The following is a 20,183-nucleotide window of genomic DNA, read 5'->3' as shown; positions in this document are numbered from 1 at the left end:
CTGTCCCCTGAACACACTGTAAAAAACATCTCCTCACTATCTGCTAGCTGCCTGTCCCCTGAACACACTGTAAAAAATTGAAATTTCCAGCAGCAGTTTTCAGCAAACACAGTATAGTATCTACAGTATAGAGAGAAAGAAGACATAAACCTTAATAAAATAAAACCTTTGGCTATAAAAAGACAACGTAGGAGCTGAAATAAAAATGGACCCTTCCATGTCACGCAGGCAGCATGCAGGGCCCTAAGTCCAGCTGACCGTGTGTGTGTGTGTGTGTGTGTGTGTGTGTGTGTGTGTGTGTGTGTGAGTGTGTGTGTGTGTGTGTGTGTGTTTTCTCCCTGTAGAACAGAGCAGAGACTCACCTCCAGAATAGGACACATGGTGTCAGCCGTGGTTCCTCCGAGGTTGGAGCAGAACTTATAGAAAGCCTCCAGGTAAGCCTAAGAGGGCGGGTGGGGTCAAAATGTAAATTGAGGTAACCATTGAATAAATATATAAATGAACACATCACACAACAAAATCATTCCAGTTATTAATTTAAAAAAAAATCATCATCCTTGCATCAATTTATAAAAAACTAATCTTAATGTACATCACTTTTTTCACCTTTATTTACATTAAGATTTCCCCTGAGAGTAACGCTCCTTTTTATTTTTTCCAGGAACGCCCTGATTCACATTCAGTACAACCAAAGTCTCATCTGATTGGCTACTGAGCAGCCAGTCTAGGGAATAGAACCAACAACCTCCAGACACAAGCTTGTTTTTCTAACCACTGCCCTGGACTGCTAAAATATTCAAAATATCCGCAATCCTTAAGGTGTTGTTAATTTAATTCTTATTTTAGATCTTTTCACTAACCAATTGCTGTTGTTTTAGTTCATATAACCTTTTAGTCTGTAAACTCACATTAGTATCTTTATAATCCCTACGATCGTAACTACAATATGCATTACCTTGTAAAGTGTGTTACGAATTATTTCAATGTTCATCTCATCCAAATCCTGTTCAGATATGCAGTCCTGGAAGAAAGCAGCTGAAAAGAAAAGAGAAAGAGTTTCAATCAAACCAACAGAAAGAAAATCGTGGAGGCTTTGTACACTTTGGCACCATCTGCTGTTCTGCAAGAGACACTACGCGCGTTCGAGATAAACTGCGAGAGGAGGTGGGGTCAGCTGGGGGGGGGTGACAAAAACCTGCTCTCAAGTCAGACAGTTTTGAGCCGTTTCCTGCAGCCTTCAGGCTGAACAGAGAGTGACAGAAACACGGTGGTCCACTTCCAATTTAATAAAATGTTTTCAGACCCATATATCAGCTTGTACACAAGTCTCCAGTTGGTTTCTTATTGAGATGCCAACATTCTCTACATGTGATATGTTGCTGATGTTAATAAACTGTAGATGATTCATAATCTAGATGGATTTAGTCTCTCTGACTAATTTTTTGGGGGCATTTTTAGGCCTTCATTGACAGGACAGATGAAGAAATGAAAGGGGAGAGAGAGGGTGGAATGACGCAGCATAAGGCCGCAGGTCGGAGCCAAACCCGGGCCCGCTGCTCTATATATGGGGGCCCGCTCTACCAACGGATCTATCCAGGCGTCCCTCTCTGACTTCTAAACATCCCCATCAGCCACACAACATGTGTTCTGTACAGAATGAGCCTATTAATCAGACAAATGGCAGTTCAAATCTCTCACATTCAAAAACAATAAAAAGTGTATATAAAACGTCATCATTTTGAGTTTATTCTGAACCAATCAGCTGTTAAATCAGCTGAGAGGCCGACGGTTACCAGCATTCTTATGGTCCACCTTGGGTCTTGCAGTCGGTGAAAAGCAACTACGCTGCTTGCATCTCAAACCTGCGGCCTCCTTGATCTCGTGAGGTTAGCGTTGCCCACGTGTGCATGACGTCGGGTCATGCAACGGGCGGCGATGGATCCTGCGCAGACCTGGCTCATCTCAAAGGAGCCTAATATGATTCAGTTGCCACACCCTTATTTATGTAATTGGGAGGTTATATGGGAAGGACGCACCTAGGGGCGTGTCCACCAGTATGGCGTTGTAGAGCTCAGCAGGGGTCTGAGCGATGTTGACCGCCTCCATCTGCTCGAAGCTGCCCAGCGGGTGACACTTTGGCACCAGCTCAGAGATGGCCCGCTGGTGGAGGGTGCCCGTGATCAGCAGGATGACGTTATCAATCATATAGCTGTAGCTGCGGACACAAGGTGGGTGGGGGAGGTTGTAGCAGAATCACTGCGCGCAGACTTTGGACTTTTTATTGTTAAAAATCATCATATATGTCGGATTGGCATTTTTAGCACATTAATAGTACATAGTATGAGGCTAGGGGCTTCTATGTTTTTGTAGGCCAAGGACCCGACAGCTGATAAAGTTGCAAAGTAAACTGGGCCTACAACAGTGTCTAGGGTGGGACTATATCCATGGTATTGGAAGGGGAATTTCATTTTTGCATGTTTTGTTTTGTTGTGCATGATCAAAAACCGTTTTCCCCCCCCACAAATCACACCCTGGTTATAGCTCAAGACGTTAGGCGTTATTTCAACCGGACAGCTTTCTGTACTTTCTGTACTTACGTGATGAAGTCCATGAAGCTGGCCAGCGGCTCGTACGACTGGTTCCTCATGTGGCGAAACTCCACCACCATCTTCTCCTTCAGCTTGTCGTCGATAACGGACACGGTGAGAGGAGACGCCTCGTTCGCCAGGAAGCTGCCATAGTCTGTGCTCTGCAGGTGGAGCTTCAGATCTGCAGAGGAGGCACGAGCGCATTAGAAAGCCTTGTTGTGATTGGTGGTAATAAGTGTGGAACAAACCCATCCTGATAAAGTTCCCTAGGCCTTTTGAATTAAAATAACCCCACATCATCACATACCCTTCACCATACTTAGAGATTGGCATGGGGTACTTTCCATAAAATCATCTCTCAATGCAAATCAAACCAGCTATCAAGCTAACTGAAATTAGACCATGCCAAGCTCTAGGTAATGTGTGGTGAGGTTATTTTAATTTCAAAAGACCAAGGGAACTTCATCAGGATGCATAATATCCTGATCCATGAAATAACCGGTCTTTAATAATAAATATCTGCCTGCTTCTATGGGAATTTAACATAGGGGTATCAATACTCATGCCCTCTGTATTTTAAGGAAGAACATTCATTTATTTATTTACAATACAGTATTTGTTCATTATAATAAAATTGGTGTCCTTAAAGGTTGGATTTTTCCTCACATTTTAAATAAGGAATTGTAATCCATTTCCAAAAGATGATTTTTTTTATTCCTCTTTTTAGTGAGCAGCACTGTACTTGTGTCTCAGAACATTACTCGCAGAACCATACCACCATGTTTGCATGTTTCAGCAAATTTTGAACACATCATAGCTGCTGACCAGTCTTTAAAGCACACTGCAGTATGTTTGCGGGACATACGGAGTGTGCAAAGTAATTCAAATATACTCCACCACGAATATATGATTTTAAAATGGGCCATTGTGCATAACGCGTGCCTTTTTTGTTATATTTTGATGCTAATATATTTGACTAAGGCAGAAAGCACGAATTTAACACGATGGCTACTTTTACTTCAGAATGATTGGTAAGTAACAGTTCAACGACATTAGAGCATTTCCTCTCAGCTATGGAAGTAAACAAGGAGCGTTTCCTGCAATATCAGCTCAGTTATATTGATGTGTGACAGAAAAACGGTCGCAGTGTAGCTAGCTAGCGTTAATGACCATAATAAACTGCGGGAGTGTCAGTGGTGGTATGAAAACTGCCATTTTGTCAACGCTATAGTGTCTAAAGTAGCCAACAGTGTAAAATCTCTTCCTACTGTGATTTCACTTCCCCTAAAAAAAGCCCATCATTGATCAATAGACAGCTGTTTTTCCTTAGCTTGGATTAGCATTATGTTAGCTAGCTAAGATTTAGAGTATATAGCCATCTTAAAATGACAAATATCGAATACGATATCACAGTTTATCCGGACAAATTGTCTTTGTGAAGCTTGAAGACTACCACTAAGTGCCAATAATACAAATAGTGTACAAGCAACATTAGCTATAGTTAAACCGAGCTAACTAACGCTAGCTAGCTTTGAGTCTGACAGCTTGCGTTATCTTGAATTAGCCCAGTGCGGCTAGCTATTAGCTGTTAGCTAGCATCTGGTTTAACTCACCTTCCAGGGTCTCACACTGAACAAGGTTCAAGTAATCCGCCTGGGACAGTATACCAGCTTTAAACCCTCGGACTAGCCCTTCCAGGTAGCCGTTGTCCACGTTAAAATATAGCTCGGAGAAAGGCATCCTGTCTGGCCGTCAGATCCGTCTCTCTGCGCCGCTGGTGGAGAACCGTCAGAGTCTCGTAGTTAGCGTTAGCATCAGCTGACTGAACCATGTGACCATCATCTGACCTGTCATCTGTGTGTGTGTGCGTGTGTGTGTGTGTGTGTATGTATGCGTGTGTGTGTGTATGTGTGTATGTGTGTGTGTGTGTGTGTGTGTGTGTGTGTGTGTGTGTGTGCAAGGTACTAAAAGTAGACGTAGTAAAGTAAAAGTAACCAGTTTTGTAGAATGGCCCATTTCAGTGAACCTAAGACATTATTGGATTATAATTATAGATATTGATTAGGCTATAATTAGGCAGCCTCACCGTACAAGCTGGAGCTAATTTTGAGTAGACTACTTTATATACAGTGGGGAACTGGGCAGTGGTGGAAGTACATTGACTCTGTATACAAATTCAAGGTACCATGTAAGTTTTATTTTTATTTTTTTTTCTCCATTACATTAGTCTGACAGCTTTAGTTACTTTTCCCATGCACGGTATCTCTAGATGTGATGATATGGATTGTTTGGGATAAACAAAGTGGAAGAAGTGTTTCTCAATGCATAGGATAATTCTTACTTCTTAAGCTAAATATTGTCTTTTAAAAAGCCTCTTGGATTAGCTGGAAAAATACATTGTCACAAAGCTGACCTTCTTTGACCTTTTAGATTCTTCCACACAGCAATGCTACAAACTTACATATTAACTCAGCTGTAATAGCAATCCAGAAACATGAGATTGAATAGGAAAAAACACTGACAATGAATATTTTACTCCACAAACAAAGGGAAAAGAAGATAATCTGGAACACACCCTGTGATTGGTCGACACACACTCGGCCAAATGCATTCTGGGAGTCAAGATGGCTAACAAATAACGGTACAGTTGTGGATTTATGGATCTGGAATTATCGTAGAACCCTCTGAAAAGACACTAAAGCTCAGACACGATAACAAAGCTTCTGAAATAATAATAAGTGTATTTAATATAGCTAATTTTACAGACAAAGTCACAAGTACTTTTAAAGAAAGAAAATCTGAAACCAAAACCTGCGTTCACCAGACGCTGGCCTGGTCTCCGTTCTCCACCCCAGACTCTGAACCTTCGGAGACAGAGCCCCATCCCTCTGGAACACCCTCCCTGCAGATATCCCAAATACAGAAAATCCCAAAAAAATCCTGAAACTCCACCTGTTTACCGCAGTCTTCGACCTCCTTTAGTTAACCCACAGTGATTCTGTAGAGTGTCCTTGGGATCATAAAGGACTCTATATAAATAAAAGCAATTATAACAAGAATAATATTTATTATATATGACATGTTTCTGCATCACATCCAACAATGTACTTGTAAAATTGTGTAAGATATGTTTCTATATCAGATATAAAACAAGTAAGCAAAGAGACAAATGCCCATGATGTAGATAAACTTTTGAAGGCCTTGCACTTCTCTCAAGCTATCCATGTAAAAACTGAAAGTGTCCCTGAACACATCACCGCAGTGGAGAGTTTGGTGTGAACAGGATACTTTCCACACAGTTAACAAACATGGGAGTAGAGTCTTGGAAACCTTTTCCTATACTAAAGATGATTTACAATATCACATGACAAACTAACTGATTGATTGATCGATTGATTGTTAAAAATGTATCATAATAAATAATAGTTAGGCATGTTTCACAGTTACAAAATTATTTTTTACTTTACTACATTTGGTGGTCAATGTGGTCTCCTTCACAGAAATATAAGACGCCCTCCTTTGACTTTATATTCTTGGACACGAAGCTGCGTCTCTTCTTCCTTTGCCTTCAACAGAAATAAGAAATTAAAATGAACATTGGGACAGTTATATGTGTGAACACGAACTTCTGCTTTGAGTGATAATTGGTGAATGCAGAGGACGATCCAACACTAAACATAACCAAGACGAGTAATGGTGATATGCTGAGTTTTTAGTTACATTTGATTGTCGGGATGGCCTCCATCCTCCTCGATCTGAAGGGACTCACTCATAGACCCGCCATGCTCACAGCTGGGTACAGATGAGTCTGGTCTCTCCTGGTTCACTGGACTTCAACGCAACACAACCAGTAGAAGTTACTATCAGAGCTCTGACAGGGTGAGCAGTCATGAACAATCGGAGACAAGATTGTCTTACCTCTCATCTTTGGGCTGGCTGTCATGTTGCTTAGACAGAGACACTTCAGAGGCAGAGTCCTTTCTCTCTGCACAAACATTCATGTTGGAGCTTCACCTTCAAAAACACAAAGCATGCTAAGTGCTCAATTAGTCTCGCAATTGCCAAAAGGTCAGGCTAGTCCACACAGCATTCCAGGATGGGCGAGGAACATGCTCTGGTTTATTGGCATTTCTTTAAACCAATCACAATCGTCTTGGGTGGCGCTAAGCTCCAGCCATGGTGCCTCAGCTACATAGCCTTGTGAAGGAAGTTGTTTGGGTGGGACGTGTGTACGTTCAAAAGTTGTTTTAGTCGTGCAAGAGAAAGCTCAGATTAGACAGATAGTCTAGCTAGCTGTCTGGATTTACCCTGCAGAGACCTGAGGACCGTAGAACTCAGAAATCCACCGGAGTTGGACATGGAAAGAGTACAAAAATATTCTACTTACGTACTATTAATTTGATGAACTTTTACATAAGTAAAAGTAAAATTACTGGTTTAGAAACTACAAGTAAAAGTAAGAAGTAGCTTGCATATAGAATTTACTCAGAGTAAAAGTTACTTATTTACTTTTTAACAGTGGGGGGGGGAAATATACTTTTTATATGTATACCTATTTAATGTCTTATTTATAACTAAATACATACATTTATATACACATATATTTAATTAAATCCCTGTCTTTTGGGATTTGATAAATCTCAATGTTGGACCTTTGACTTTAGTTTGTTTGACAGATACTTTGCGAAAACAACGGTGCAAAACAACGTAGGAGCAGTTTTTTAGTGACTTTTTTTACTCAGTTATGGACTTAAAATGTAGCAAAGTACAATTCTTCAACCAATACAAACTTGAGTAAAAGTGAAAAGAAATGTATTTGCATTTTAAAGCTGTAATGCGTAGTTTCTGTCTCCCCCATGAGGAATTCTCACGATACAAGCCTTCCGTGATAGCAACACCAGAGGCTACATCTATCTGTCTATTGTCTTGTAAACAATGTGTGGTTCTTGTCAGCGATTTAACCATAACCATTGTTTGTATAGCTTACATTTGAGTCAGTAAAATAATTAGTACACCTTTAAAAAACACATTTAAAAGTAAAAATACAGAAAAAACGACAACTCAATTCCAGTAACGTGGGTAATTGTAATTTTGTTACTTTCCGCCCCTGGGAACAGGTTCACCCCAACCAGTTTGTCACATTAATAACAATCCATTTGTAGATAAAGAGTCTTACCTGCCCAAATCACGTCCAGATCGAAATGTTAAAAGCACTTTAGCAAATTATTGAAACAGAAAACCACTTCTTATTCTCCGTCTGGCTCTAAGGGATTGAGTTGTCTGGTTTATTTCTGTCTTTTGCAATTTAATTACCAGTTTCTCCGACCAGTCCAACCTGTTCTGAGGTTAATCTATGCCAAGACAGCTAATTAGGTCACCTGCATAGTTCCAAAGATTACACCCTCTATGTTCTCACATAATCAAGCGGGGATTGTTTAGGGGAATTTACAGTACTTAAATGCAAGAACAATGGTGATAGATACTGTGGATAGTCTTTAATTTCCCATGGGGAATGTGTGTACACATACGTGTACGCGTACGTGTCTTGCTGGAAAAAGATATGTGTACAAAGCACAATAAAGAACTGGAATTATTTATTTTTCTTACTGTGGGCTATATTCCTTTCGAACCAGTGTTTTTGTCATGCAGGTTAAGTTGCTTTTTTGTTTCTTCTTTCTTTTTTAAATAAAATAATCCTTAAAAGTATTGTTCCAAAAAATAAATGGGTGAAATGACAAGTTCAGTTTTAAGTGATATTTTAACAATTCATAGTTATGGGATTTTCCACTCTGTTTCAAATGTATTAGGTTCACAGATCAAGTGTGGTCTAATTTAACAGTAGGCCATTTTTGTTTTGTCTTTTCAGAGATATGGTGGTGCTAATGAATTGTTTTGTCTTATATGTGTTATATGTTGTCCACCCCATCAAATATGGACTACTTTTTACAGTACGTTGTCAGTTTGTGTTTTTTTCTCTTTCTTTTTGTGTAATGAAATAATATAAAACCGAAAAAAAAATAAAAGTGTACTGGGAAAAAAAACATATAATATCATGTGACCTAATATGAAAGCACTACAAAAAAGTATGAAAAAAAAAACTATGGACTATGTTTTCTGGATTTACACAGATAATCATTCAGACATTTTGAGGTTAAGACTTGGTTGGGCCAGGGTTAAAACTTGCTTTTAAATATTTCCATATATAATTAAATATTCATGACTAAATAAGCATAAATCCCATAAAGTTTGGGGGAATAAACACCATTAGTTATTAAATATTTAGAGTTTAACACTCACTCTGCTGCTCACACTGGACCCCGGGTTGTCCCCAAATGGTGCGCTATTGGAGTGTAAATGTGTGTGAATCTGAGTGTGTATCTGATGAGCAGGCGGCACCTTGTACATCAGCCTCAGCCACAGTGTGTGAATGCGTGTCAATGGTTTCTGTACTACGTAAGAGCCCTTTGAGTAGTAGTTGTTAAGACAATAAACCGCCCATTTACATTTGCTTTGGGTGTGGTTTAATATTCACTGAGATGGTACATTGCTTTTTTTCCAACTAAGCCGGACAAAAATAGTTGTCAATTTAAAAAAATGTGTCTTCATGAAGGATTCAATCGATTTGAGGTTTTCACGGCTTTTTAGATACATTCAAAGGTTCAGTTATGGTAATGAACAGCACAGTTATTTACCGCCACATAGAGACACTAGAGTCACTTTTTGCTGTAATTATGTTCTGCCTCGGATTTGTTTCACAACAGGTTGGACTGGTCTGTGGAGCTGACAGTAAAGTCATGAGGATGTGACAGAAATAAATCAGACGACACAAACCCTCAGGAAAGGACGGAGAATGAGAAGTGCGCAGGTAAGAATCTTTACCCACAAATGGCTTGGATTTAATGTGACAAACTAGTTGGAGTGATCATATTCCGTGAGGTTAAATGGAGCCCTTGCCGTTCTTTTGTTTATGTGAAAGGACTCCCCTCCAACATGGATGTGTCTGCGGAGAGAGAAGACGCGGTCTCTGCCTCTAAAGTGACTCTGTCTGAGCAACATGACAGCCAGACCAGAGATAAGAGGTATAGTTCAACTTTTCACAGAATGCCAACGACTGTTCACTCTCTCAGAGCTCTACAATCAACTGTGTTTATGTTGTGTTGAAGCCCAGTGAAGCAGAAGAGACCTCCAGACAAAGATGTTCCCAGCTGTGTGTCCATGAGTGGCTGGTCTATACAGGAACCTATCGAGTTCCAGGGCGGAGACCCTATTGATAATCAAATGTGAGCATTTTAAAAATACAACTTTGTTATTATGTCACTTTTACTGTTGAATTAGAGTCAGTTTTTAACACATGATGAATTCATTCACATTGTTGAATTTAAATGTTTCCTGTTTATGTTGTCTTGAAGTCAAGTCAAGCAGGAGAGACCAGACTCACCTGGACCCAACTGTTTGTCCATCAAGAGTGACCGGTCTATGAGTGAACCTATTGAGTTTAAGAATGAGCCGATTGTTGAGACAAGGTAAGAATTCAAAAAGATTGTAAGGATGTTGTTGCAGTTGACCTGCAAAATAACTGATTTAAGGTGAGCACAGTTGAAAACTGCCTCATTGTTTCAAAAACTGTGCTTTGAACCATTCATAAATATAGCTATAAAAATAATGCAAATAATGTTATTCATATGCTCAGATTGGCATAGGGAGGAGGTGAGGGTGGATGGGTGGTTCATAAAATATGGTCTCAAGCGGGGAAGTGAGTCTGTGTCACAGGAGAAGTTAAGAAGTTAAGTTTGTGTCCCAGGAGGACTTATTAAGAGGGACAGAGTTTTATTCAAACCACAATATTTCTTTCTAATATTAATTTTGGTTTCTAAACTCCAAGGTCCCATGACATGGTGCTCTTTGGATACTTTTACATAGACCTTAGTGGTCCCCTAATACTGTATCTGAAGTCTCTTTCCCAAAATTCAGCCTTGGTGCAGAATAAGAGCCACTAGAGCCAGTCCTCAGAGCTTGCTCCTTATGACCTCATAAGGAGCAAGGTTCCAGATCAGCCCATCTGAGCTTTCATTTTCTCAAAGGCAGAGCAGGATACCCAGGGCTCAGTTTACACCAATCACCATTTCTAGCAACTGGGGGACCATAGGCTGACTGGGGTAATGCATATTAATGTTAAAAAAAAAGTTTATCCATTTTTGTCAACAAAAATAGAATTAAATTATGGTGATTCACATCGTACGTGGGGACAAAAGCTGGTCTCTACAATGTAAGCCATTTCTTGATACCATTTCATTCACGGCTATGTAGAGGTACTTGAGCTCAGAGCTCTTTAGAAAGCTTAAGCCTCACTGTTGTTGAGTTTAAGGTGTTCGTGCATGTGTTAATTAGCCTCATGTTTGCTGGGTCTGCAGAGCTCACCGGAAGAGGTCAGAGGTTCTCAGTAATCGACCTGTCCAGAAGCATCGGCAGAACCTGGACTCCATTTTCATGGTATGGAAATCTACAAGTTTTTGACATCACACGGTGCAAACAATGAATACAATTAAAATCCTCTGAACTTGTATGTTCAGTAGTGAAAATTAATTCTGTGATTTCAGTTTAAAATACAGATTTAATCACTTTTACAACCAACACTGTACAATTCTAAATACAAATTCAAAGGCAACCAAACTGTGTCTGTTTTGGCACTCACTCAAAGCCTTCTTCAGTTCTATTGTCTGGAAAGTCCCACACATTCAAACTTGTTTGGTCACACTTTGGTATTGTACACGCATTGGCTGAGATCCAAGCATCTTATGTACAGTAGTTGCACATGTGACACAAGGAGGCAGTGTTACCTGCAATAACCCTTTTTAGTCACTGGATTACAAAATCCATTTCATGCCATACAGGAGAATACAGAATTTCAATTTGATTCTGTTAAGAAAAATATGTGCAACTTTATTTAGAAGAAAGTTCCAAGTTAAAAGCTAAAGATTTAAGTTTTAATAGCTCATGTTTAAGGTTTTAGATGATTCAGATTTCAGATGCATATGAGGTTGTAAGACCATTTTTTAAATGCTACACTGTATTCTTATAGGTTCTTGAAGAAAACATTGTGACTTTTGTGAAGAACGAGCTAAAGAAGTACAAGAACGTTCTAGAAAGTTCAGAATGCTTAGAGCGGCTGAATGAAGACGATGAAGTCATGGAAGGTGAAAAAGAAGAGCAGAGAAGCAGCAATAGAGATGCATTTATGACGCTCACACTGAACTTCCTGAGGAACATGAAGCAGGAGCAGCTGGCTGACTCCCTGCTAAGCAGTAAGATGTTTTTATGAATTACACAACCCTCATGAAAAAATGAAAATGTTCTATTAGATCTGTGAAATCGGAATCTGAACATTAGCCTGATGTCTAAACAAGTTCTTCAAAATGTGAGGTTGTAGTTGTGGGATTGGATTCTGGAATAATGTGGGTTTCATGAAGGATATTTTTTTCAAAGTACTGTAATTTGTTATAAGGAAAACCAAAGAGTTGAGAAACATATGCATTTACATCCTGTGACTGATGTTATCTGTTACTTTATCAGAAACTCTTGCTGCGATTTGCCAACGTAAACTCAAGTCTAAAATGAAGAACACGGTTCAGTGTTTGTTCGAGGGGATGGCCAGAGCAGGAAACCCTAAACTTCTGAATCGGATCTACATGGAACTCCAAATTAAAGAAGATGAGAGTGGAGAAGCCAATGAACAACCTGAGTTCAGACAGATAGAAGCACCATCCCAAAACCCGAAACAACAATCTGGTTCAGAAACAACAATCAGAAGTGAGGATATATTTAAACCGATACTTGGACGAGATAAACCAGTCAGAACTCTAGTAACAAAGGGAGTGGCTGGCATTGGGAAAACAGTCTTAACGCAGAAGTACATCCTGGACTGGGCTGAAGACAAATCCAACCACAGTATACAGTTCATCTTTCCATTCACTTTCCGAGAGCTCAATTTGCTGAAAGCAAAAAAGTTTAGCTTGGTGGAACTTCTTCATCACATCTTTACCGAAACCAAAGAAGCAGGAATCTGCAGGTTTGAAAACTTCCAGGTTGTGTTCATCTTCGACGGTCTGGACGAGTGTCGACTTCCTCTGGACTTTCACACATCTGAGATCGTGACTGATGTAACAGAGTCAACGTCAGTCGAAGTACTGCTGACCAACCTCATTAGAGGTAAACTGCTTCCGTCTGCTCGCCTCTGGATAACCACACGACCTGCAGCAGCCTGTCAGATCCCTCCTGAGTATGTTGACATGGTGACAGAGGTGGGAGGGTTCAGGGACCCGCAGAAGGAGGAATACTTCAGGAGGAGATACAGCGATGAAGAACAGGCCAAAAAAATCATCTCCCACATCGAGGCATCAAGAAGCCTCCACATCATGTGCCGCATTCCAGTCTTCTGCTGGATTACTTCAACAGTTCTGGACCATGTGTTGAAAACTACTGAGAGAGAAGAGCTGCCCAAGACCTTGACTGAGATGTACATCCACTTCCTGTTGGTTCTGACCAAACAGGGGAATGTAAAGTATCACAGAAGTGCAGCAACAGATCCAGTCTGGAACTCAGAGACCAAGAAGACCATTCTCACTCTCGGAAAACTGGCTTTTGAGCATCTGGAGAAAGGAAATCTGACCTTCTATGAAGCGGACCTGAAAGAGTGTGGCATTGACATAACAGCTGCCTCTGTCTACTCAGGACTTTTCACAGAGATTCACAAAGATGTGCACGGGCTGAACGAGGAGAAGGTGTTCTGCTTTGTCCATCTGAGCGTTCAAGAGTTTCTGGCTGCACTCTATGTCTATCTGACGTTCAACAACACTGGTGTTGATAAACTGAGAAAAAAAATAAAAGGGCACTCAAATTTTAAACACCTCTTCCAAAGTGCAGTGGACAAGGCTATAGCGAGTCCAAATGGACACCTAGACTTGTTTGTCCGTTTTCTCCTTGGCCTTTCACTGGAGATCAATCGGACTCTCCTACGAGGCCTGCTGAAAACAACATCACGTAAACAAGAGGTCAAAGAGATGCTAGTGCAATACATCCAAAAGAAGATCGGGGACAATCCTTCTCCAGAGAAGAGCATAAATCTTTTCCACTGTCTGAATGAGCTGAATGACCATTCTCTAGAGAAGGAGATCCAACAGTACCTGAGATCAGGAAGTTCCTTTGGAAACAAGCTCTCTCATTCTCAGTGGTCAGCGCTTGTCTTCATCTTACTGTCATCACAAAAAGATCTAGACGTGTTTGACCTGAGGAAATTCTCTGCTTCCGAGGAGGGTTTTCTAAAGCTGCTGCCAGTAGTCAAAGCATCCAAAACAGCTATGTAAGTTTACAGATACATGGAAGCATAAAATGTGTTAAAATTATGTTGTTGAAAACAAGGAAACACAACTACTGTTTCTTCTTTAGATTAAGTGGCTGTAACCTCACATCTAAAATCGATACAGCTCTGGCCTCAGTTCTCACCTCCAAGAACTCTCTGAGAGAGCTGGACCTGAGTAACAATGACCTGAGGGATACAGGACTGAAGGGGCTCTCATATGGACTTAGAAGTCCACACTGTAAACTGGAAAGTCTGTGGTCAGTATTTCTTGACAGATTAATATTTATATAGATTAATTGTTTATAATCATTTACATTATTCACTAGCAAAGTACCTCCTTGGGAGTCCGTTTTCTGTTTGGTCTTAAGGATATTAATATGTAGCATGAAACAATATAGTGAGCTGAGCCTGTAAAACCCCTTGAGTTAACAGTTAGTGAAGCTTGCGTTAAAAGGATTGACTAATGAGGGTGTCAATCAAAAATTAAGCTTTTTGTTTGTGTTTGCAGCCTGTCAGGCTGTCGGGTCACAGAGAAAGGCTGTGCTGATTTGGTTTCAGCTCTTAAGTCCAACCCCTCCCACTTGAGAGAGCTGGACATGAGCTTCAACCACCCAGGAGACTCAGGATTGAAGCTGCTGCGTGATGGACTAGATGATCCACAGTGGAAACTGGAAACTCTCAAGTAGAACAGAATATATACTTGTACAGATACAGTACATTACACCAGTTGTATATGTGGGCATGTGTTAGTGTTTCTCGTTCACAATTCTCTACCTCTTTCACAGGACTGATCATTGTGGAAAGAATCGACTAAACTCATCACCACTCAAGTGTAAGTTTAACTTTTCTAAACGGGTCAAATTTGCCCTAAGGACAAAATAAAGTATAATATAGACTTCATGTTTTTCTCCAGTGATTGCATTAGTCATCGCGTTTTCCAATTGCACCCAAGATGCTTGTCTGTGGCCTTTTCAAAAATGTCAGACCTTGTGGACATAGCCAGCGTACATGACTTGAGAACTCTACGCTTACACAGAGGACGTCAGTTGTGTAGGCGGCCCTTCATTGGGCCCCACGACATACGTATTTGTGTACCCATTTCTAAATGAATGCGGCCTTATGCGGCAGATCTAAAGGTGTCCTCAATGCATTGTGGTTACATTCACACCTCTACATAGAGCTGCCCACTTTCCTGACACTGTGTTTCTGCTGTGTGTGCGTTATTTCATTTTGCCTTTACCAATCAGTAGCGAGTGATGTTTCCATCCAACGTAATTTTTTATCACGGTGGAAGCTGCAGTACTGTAGTTGTTGCAAGGGTAATTCAACTTAACACTGCATTTTTGTATCTTATTTCCTTCTTCAGATTTCTGTGAGCTTTCACTGGACCCAAACACAGCACACCGAAACCTCTCAGTGTCTGACGACAACAGACAAGTGATGGTGGTGAAGGAGATGCAGCCGTATCCTGATCATCCGGAGAGATTTGACAGCTGGAAACAGCTCCTGTGTAGAGAGGGTCTGTATGGGCGCTGTTACTGGGAGGTCCACTTTAAAGGAATGGTTCATGTAGGAGTCACATACAGAGATGTGAACAGGAGAGGAGATGGTGATGTCTGCTGTTTTGGATTGAACAATCAGTCCTGGAGTCTGCTTTGCACCGCTGAGGGTTACACTGCTTGGCACAACAACACAGAAACAGTCATAGCTACACTCCCTCCCTCTGACTCCAACAGAGTAGCAGTGTATCTGGACTGGGCTGCGGGAACTGTGTCCTTCTACTGTCTCCCCTCCATTGTCTCTTCGGTCAAACAGATCCACCTCCACACCTTCCAGACCACATTCACTAAACCCCTCTACCCTGCGTTTGGGTTTGGGCGAATGCTTGAGTTAGGGACTGACTCGATATGTTTACCATCAGTTTATCTGTCACAGTTTGAAGAATGAATGTGGCCTCCTGTGTAGAACGTCCTCCTGTCCCTAAACTGGGGCGCTTAAAGCAACACTAAAGATTCTTTTGAACCTTAAAATAATGTTACGTTTCAGTGGTTCATCAACTCATAACAGGGTGAACGGCACTTCTGCATTTGCATTTTGTCCCTCTACCGGCTACAACCGCTCTATGAAAGTCTGCCAGATAGGGTAGCGGATCTGTAGTTCCAATGAGACAGCGGTAATGGAAAATTTCGCTTCCCACCTTTAGGGGCAACAAAGGAGAAAAGTGCTTTCATGTTGCTTTAAGACAGTACATTAAGAAGTACAAATAATGACTGTTATAGCAAGTGATGGACAGACGGAGCTTAAAGACTGAATCATATCAACTCTCAACACAGATGAGACCAACAGTTTGAGCTACTTAAAACAACAGAAATCAGACTGCAAAGCAAAACCTCCTCTGCTCATGGCTGTGGAACCAAAATGCTCGCTGTCCTAAAATAGATACTGAATAGAATCTGCAGTCCAGCACGTACCTCGATTTCGGGGCCACAGTTCAAACTTAAAACAAATGCAACGCAGAAAATTACTTTTTTCTCATTTATTTTGGAAATTTAAATAGTAAAAGCTGGCTTCCTTGCTGTAATTTTAACTCTAAGAATTATGGTCATAAAACTTTAACAGCCCTTCAGAATGAGCCAATAAACCTGAGCCGGTCAAAAGTACTGAAATCTGACTGTACAGCAAAAGCTACTTGGCTTGCAGCTTTCTGTGGGTACGTTAATCTAGCTGTCTGCAGGGAACTACTAATGCAGCAATGACAAAGCTCAGGACACCTCTTAACACATATACCTCTCTTAAGCAAAGATATTACTCAAAAAGGCGAGATACACGGAAAACAGAATCAGTGCAGGATGTTGTGTTTAAAACTTAAAATGCAAGCTGTTTTTACATAAATAGCCTACATTTAGCCATTAACATTTTAGCTATTAGCATACTTCATATTTATTTTTTGTTAAGTTTAAGTCCAATATGTATCTACAAATCTGCACAGAAACATCTAAAACGTCTGACTGATTAAATATATAAGCCTTATATCTCTTGATATTGATTGATTAGTTGTTCAACTACAATCATACTCTATTAACTTAACTCTGTAAGGGAAATGGGACATTGGCACAAACAGTATCCAGGACCCAAATCAAGGTTTTACATTTTTTATCTTCTCATTCTATAGTTTTAAAATGTGTTTAACTCATATTCATTTTCTGTTCTGTATCTTGATGGAATGTACTTTGTGTTTTTATCTTTTTTTGTCTCACTACTGCACAATATATTGTCCATTGTAAATGAAGCGATTGATTGATTAAAGCCATTTTGTAATTCAAGTCTCTATTCAAAATCTAGCTTGGGACTTCGGCCAATCACAAGTCCTTTCAGAGAGAGGGTGTTCCTATTTGTAAACCATAAGTATATTATGTTCATTGTACATATCTGTAAAATTTCTACTTATAGTAATATCCACCTGTATATTGCATTCAGTCCATATCCAGCTGTAAATCTTGCTCACAATACTAGTCATCTATGTTTTATTTTAATAGGACAAACCCATCTGTAAAATTCGGTTTAAAATAGTATTAATTTCTATTATTATTCAGTACATATCCTTGTCCTTCACTTATGAAACCATAGTATATCCTGCACTTACTGCTATTGAACTTCTGGTTAGACCCAAACTGCATTTCGTTGCCTTGTACCTGTGTAATGACAATTAAGTTGAATCTAACATGATCTAATCTATTGGCTGTTGTACAAATGCAGATGAGTGTGCTCGTCCCTTGAGATGGTGAAAGGCTGATTCAATGGATGAAAATTTCGCAGAAACGTTACTATTCCAGCCTTGGCAACAACTCCCTTTATTGCAAAGCAACCCAAAACAAGGAAGACAGACTTCTCAAAGAGAGTCTAAAAAGCGTCTGACAACTAACACAATAAACACAAGTGTCAATATTGGTAAAGTGTTTCAGAGATGAAGAGAAAATGTTGCTAGTATTAGCCTTCTGCCAACTGTAGCCAAACGCTCATCACTGCAGCTGATTCAAGTTCATGTTTATGTAGCTAGAGCCTTAAATCCTAGTGTGTCATCCCAACGGGCTTTAAATACATACTTACATATGTAAGTGTGGAGAAACAAAACAAACACTGAACCTACAGTGGCTTGAATAAGTTCACACACCCAGGCTAAAGTTGATTAAAAAGAGGATTAAAAAACAACTTTTGGAAATTGATCTTAATGCCTTAATTAAAAGAATTAAGGAGAATCCTTTTAAGAACACCAATTTTCTTTGTGAATGAATAATGTTTTGTAAATAAATAAATGTTCTTCCTTAAAATACAGGGGGCATAAGTGTACACATCCCTACAGTGGGTCTCGAATATTTGGGCACCCCAGGTTAAAATGTGTATTAATGTGCATAAAGAAGCCAAGAAGAGATGGAAAAATCTACAAAAGGCATCAAATGACAGATTAGACATTCGTATAATATGTCACAAAAAGTTAGATTCTATTTCCATCATTTACACTTTCAAAAATAACAGAAAACAAAAAAATGGCGTCTGCAAAAGCTTGGGAAAGCTGAGACCTGACAGTGTCATGGATTGTTCTCAATCATCGTCTGGAAAGACCGGGTGATGTCAATCTTAAGGTTTTAAACGCCCAGACTCATCTGAACCCCCCCCCCCCCACCCCCCCATCAACAAACAGCACCATGGTCCAGACTCATCTGACCCCCCCAACAATCAGCACCATGGCTTCTTCTAAGCAGTTGTCTAGAAAACTGAGACTGCACTTTCAAACTTATCAAACAAAAACAAGGAATCAGTAACATCTGGGCTTAAGGTTTAATGTGTTTCTTGGCTATAACATGATTTTAATGTAAAACATGCACGACCATGTCCAAAAATAATAATAATAATAATAATAATAATTTGTGTCCAGAATCACTGTGATGGTCCAATGTAATAATAATATTTCTCTTTTACTTAGATTTTCTCTAAAACTATTGTCAAGTGCTATACATCGTTAAGTCCAGCAGAGAGCAGGAGATTCTTAGTTTTACTACAGTGTAGTATGAGGCTGTAAAAGAACAACTGATTGACTTTACTTTCCCATTAATGTGGTAACAGAAGCACTAGCACTTGTAATTGATTCAAGTGTAATTGGGTTATTAATGTGTGTAAAGCTGTGACAACGTGGGTGAAATTCCCTGCACTCAACATTTTTACAAAATCCAAATGACTTACAATTTCCACATACATGAATCAGAGGTCTCACACCTCTGGAGCAACTAGCTCAGGGACACACATCGCAGTGGGAATCAAACCAAAGGCACGTGTCACATGTGTCATATCCACTGTGCCATCACCACCCACTTGTCTCTTGTGCATTTGTTTTTGTTTTATTTACAGATTGCTTTGGTTATTTTCAATTTTTATCCATTTTCCGTTTGCTATAATCTTGCCATTGCTTTTGTGCGGTGTTGGGCAAGTTACTTTGAAAAAGTAATTACAGTTACTAGTTAACTCTTCCAAAAAGTAACTACTCAGTTACAAATTATAAAAGTAACTAGTTATTTCAGAAAGTAACTAATGCGTTACTTGAAGTATATTTTTAAATGCTCAAATGTGACCCCACCTCTACCCCTCTTTAATGGAACATAAAATACATGTGCATGTTAAATTATTTATAATAAATCGGAAAATTATAATGAAATGGACACTTATTACAATACATTATTAACAGAAATAATGTACACACATCTAAACTCTTTTAATGTTGCTGTGGGAGAAAGCGAGACTACCCCCCATTCAATTGTCATGTATATGTAGATATTATGTCTAGTGGATCGATAAATAACAGCATAGATGTTTTGGAACTTTTGATATTTATTGTCCCTCAACAGGCCCAAACTGGGCCAAATTAAATAATAATTGTTGAGCACTATAGCAAAAATAAATCAAATATATACACTCTTTGTAGTGTAAACAATAACATAAGTGGGCTTATGTTCATAGCTGTGCGCTGTGTGTGTGTGTGTGCGTGTGTGTGTGAGAGTGTGTGTGTGTGTGTGTGTGTGTGTGTGTGTGTGTGTGTGCGTGTTTTTGTGTGTATTAGGTTTAACTACATTTGTGGGGACTAAAAATTGGGAATACAGTATACTTATGTGGTCCTGACAGCTTTGTGGGCACAAAATGCTGGTCCCCTTAACGTTAAAGGGCTTTTTGAGGAATAAGACTTGGTTTTA

General features: G+C 39.7%; 2 protein-coding genes across 3 annotated transcripts in view; one reads left to right on the top strand and one right to left on the bottom strand.

Moving 5' to 3' along the window:
- The window catches only part of atp6v0d1 (ATPase H+ transporting V0 subunit d1), an 8,173-nt gene extending 3,711 nt beyond the window's left edge, over positions 1-4,462 (bottom strand). Inside the window, exons 1-5 of the mRNA XM_034866160.1 lie at positions 4,202-4,462; positions 2,598-2,769; positions 2,037-2,215; positions 956-1,035; positions 363-440 (exon numbers count right to left, since the gene is read on the bottom strand). Of these exons, the coding sequence (XP_034722051.1) occupies positions 363-440; positions 956-1,035; positions 2,037-2,215; positions 2,598-2,769; positions 4,202-4,328 (636 nt within the window). The 5' untranslated portion in view covers positions 4,329-4,462. The remainder of the gene's footprint in view (positions 1-362; positions 441-955; positions 1,036-2,036; positions 2,216-2,597; positions 2,770-4,201) is intronic.
- Positions 4,463-9,238: 4,776 nt separating this feature from the next.
- On the top strand, positions 9,239-17,336 carry LOC117935493 (protein NLRC3-like). Of its 2 annotated transcripts, XM_034857794.1 has the most exons (12): positions 9,239-9,453; positions 9,565-9,667; positions 9,752-9,868; positions 9,998-10,111; positions 11,000-11,078; positions 11,668-11,890; positions 12,159-13,944; positions 14,031-14,201; positions 14,453-14,626; positions 14,730-14,776; positions 15,311-15,912; positions 17,324-17,336. In XM_034857794.1, exons 2-11 carry the CDS (start codon positions 9,579-9,581, stop codon positions 15,889-15,891), a joined length of 3,381 nt encoding a protein of 1,126 aa, XP_034713685.1. In that variant the 5' UTR covers positions 9,239-9,453; positions 9,565-9,578; the 3' UTR covers positions 15,892-15,912; positions 17,324-17,336. The 2 variants fall into 2 exon arrangements, with proteins under 2 accessions (XP_034713685.1, XP_034713614.1); XM_034857723.1 differs by lacking the exon at positions 17,324-17,336 and having other exon boundaries at positions 15,311-16,767.
- Positions 17,337-20,183: the final 2,847 nt, after the last annotated feature.

This window comes from Etheostoma cragini, chromosome 1 (genome assembly GCF_013103735.1).
Source record: "Etheostoma cragini isolate CJK2018 chromosome 1, CSU_Ecrag_1.0, whole genome shotgun sequence".
NCBI classification, from domain to species: domain Eukaryota; kingdom Metazoa; phylum Chordata; class Actinopteri; order Perciformes; family Percidae; genus Etheostoma; species Etheostoma cragini.
Note: the sequence above shows the minus strand (reverse complement) of the source record. Positions and strands in the feature narration are given on the sequence as shown.

What these genes read in the sequence shown, in the direction of transcription:
- LOC117935493 (XM_034857794.1), top strand. Translation starts at nt 9,579, where the DNA reads ATGGATGTGTCTGCGGAGAGAGAAGACGCGGTCTCTGCCTCTAAAGTG. An exon ending in GGCTGACTCCCTGCTAAGCA is followed by an intron (nt 11,891 to 12,158) that starts GTAAGATGTTTT and finishes TTACTTTATCAG; the next exon opens with AAACTCTTGCTGCGATTTGC. An exon ending in TGTAAACTGGAAAGTCTGTG is followed by an intron (nt 14,202 to 14,452) that starts GTCAGTATTTCT and finishes TTGTGTTTGCAG; the next exon opens with CCTGTCAGGCTGTCGGGTCA.